Source organism: Magnolia sinica, chromosome 3, assembly GCF_029962835.1.
Source record: "Magnolia sinica isolate HGM2019 chromosome 3, MsV1, whole genome shotgun sequence".
Lineage (NCBI taxonomy): Eukaryota > Viridiplantae > Streptophyta > Magnoliopsida > Magnoliales > Magnoliaceae > Magnolia > Magnolia sinica.
The window spans coordinates 24,617,969-24,619,565 of record NC_080575.1 but is presented as its reverse complement, the minus strand read 5'-3'; the positions used below and the strand labels follow the sequence as shown (position 1 = coordinate 24,619,565).

At 46.0% G+C, this 1,597-nt stretch overlaps 1 protein-coding gene across 1 annotated transcript; it reads left to right on the top strand.

Moving 5' to 3' along the window:
- Positions 1 to 435: 435 nt before the first annotated feature.
- LOC131241474 (uncharacterized) lies at positions 436 to 1,297 on the top strand. Its single transcript, XM_058240262.1, has one exon. It carries the CDS (start codon positions 439 to 441, stop codon positions 1,276 to 1,278), a length of 840 nt encoding a protein of 279 aa, XP_058096245.1. The 5' UTR covers positions 436 to 438; the 3' UTR covers positions 1,279 to 1,297.
- Positions 1,298 to 1,597: the final 300 nt, after the last annotated feature.

Genomic DNA, 1,597 nt, shown 5'->3' with positions numbered 1-1,597 from the left:
GCTATATCATTTAACCCACTTTACTAGATTTGAAACACGTGTATACTGTTCAAAGATGTGGACTATGAATCATGTCTTCTTTTCTATAGAACTCATCCAATCCGTGTCAATGTCGCGACAAAGGGTAAAGTGTGTGTCGCCACAGCATAGGTGCTCCGGTGATTTGGATCGTTGATATTTTATCTAGTACAACAGATAAGCTATTATCCTATAATCAAGCTTCAGTGATAGTGATAACCTTTGATTTTGAGCTTAACAAGATCCGTTGAAAATCTTCCTTACATTGTGCTAAATTCATCTCCGGAAAACCATGTTCAAATATATCCATTCAGCTTGAATTTATTAACCTTCAATCATATATTCCACAGAGTGGACGGTTCTGATCACTGATTAGATCAGCACGTGGGCCCCAACAATCGGCAACAGAGATTAGATATTATGTCGCGACGGATGCAAAATGATCTCTACATAAAATACACCACCACTTCGAAGGCATTCCTCCCCTCAAAACAACCCAAACCACCATCCATGGATATCCAACAACACCCTCCTCCAAATCCAAGCTCTATCACCACCCTACAATGGTCCAAACAAAATCTCATCACAAACTGGAACCGACGGCAGAGATTGCACCGGTTCGTCTTCCATTGCACCATCAAACAAGAACAACAGTCACATGTTGCAAGGAGAGCACCATGGAGGGCCCACCTCGCGAGCTTCCTCGAATCAACGCCACCCCACCTCTTCTTTCTCTCCCTTCTACTACTAGACCTCATCCTCACCGTCCTCGAACTATTCTCCTCCCTCCTAACTTGCAACAAGAAGAACAAGGGTGCAACTCAGGTGTTGTTGTACCACTGGGGTGGGATCGCAATCCTGACCGTTCTTTCGGTCAGGACGCTGGCTCTATCTGTTGCGTTGGGCTGTTCATTTTTCAGGCAACCGGGTCACGTCGTGGATGGCATGGTGTTGATCGGAGCATTGATCTTGGAAGGATTGGTGGAGGGCCAGGCTGGTGGGCTGCTGGTGGTGGTGAGCCTGTGGCGTGTCGTGAGGGTGGTGGAGAGCGCTTTCGAGCTCAGTGATGAGGCTATCGAGGTCCAGATCGAGGGGATAGTGTGCCAGTTCGAGGTGATACGAAATGAGAATGAACGGGTGTGGGAGGCGGTCGCCGAGAAAGATGAACGGATAGCGGAGCTCGAGGAAGAGCTCGTTCGACGAGGAGATGGCTGCTTAGAAGGGCGCCATCTGATGTCTCAGTCTTTGGTGGAAAATTAGTAGAGAAGTATAAGATTCTTATAAGATTCTTATCAGGTGCCCCACACATAATTATCGATTTAGATTATCTAAATGTTAGGTTATTTAGATTGAGTGATTCAATGGGCCCATTACAGCTGCAATCATTGTCTCGGGGAGCTTTGCATTCCTAATTGCTTTGGATTCGTTTGGGTGGGGCTAGAATATACTACAACACCTGTATGGGTGGGTCCAATCCGTCCATCAGGTGAAAAACCTATGCATAAGAAATGTCAGATCTTTTAAAAACCTCGGATGGGACAGCAATGGGAACAATGTGGACTTAACCCTAAAACATCCA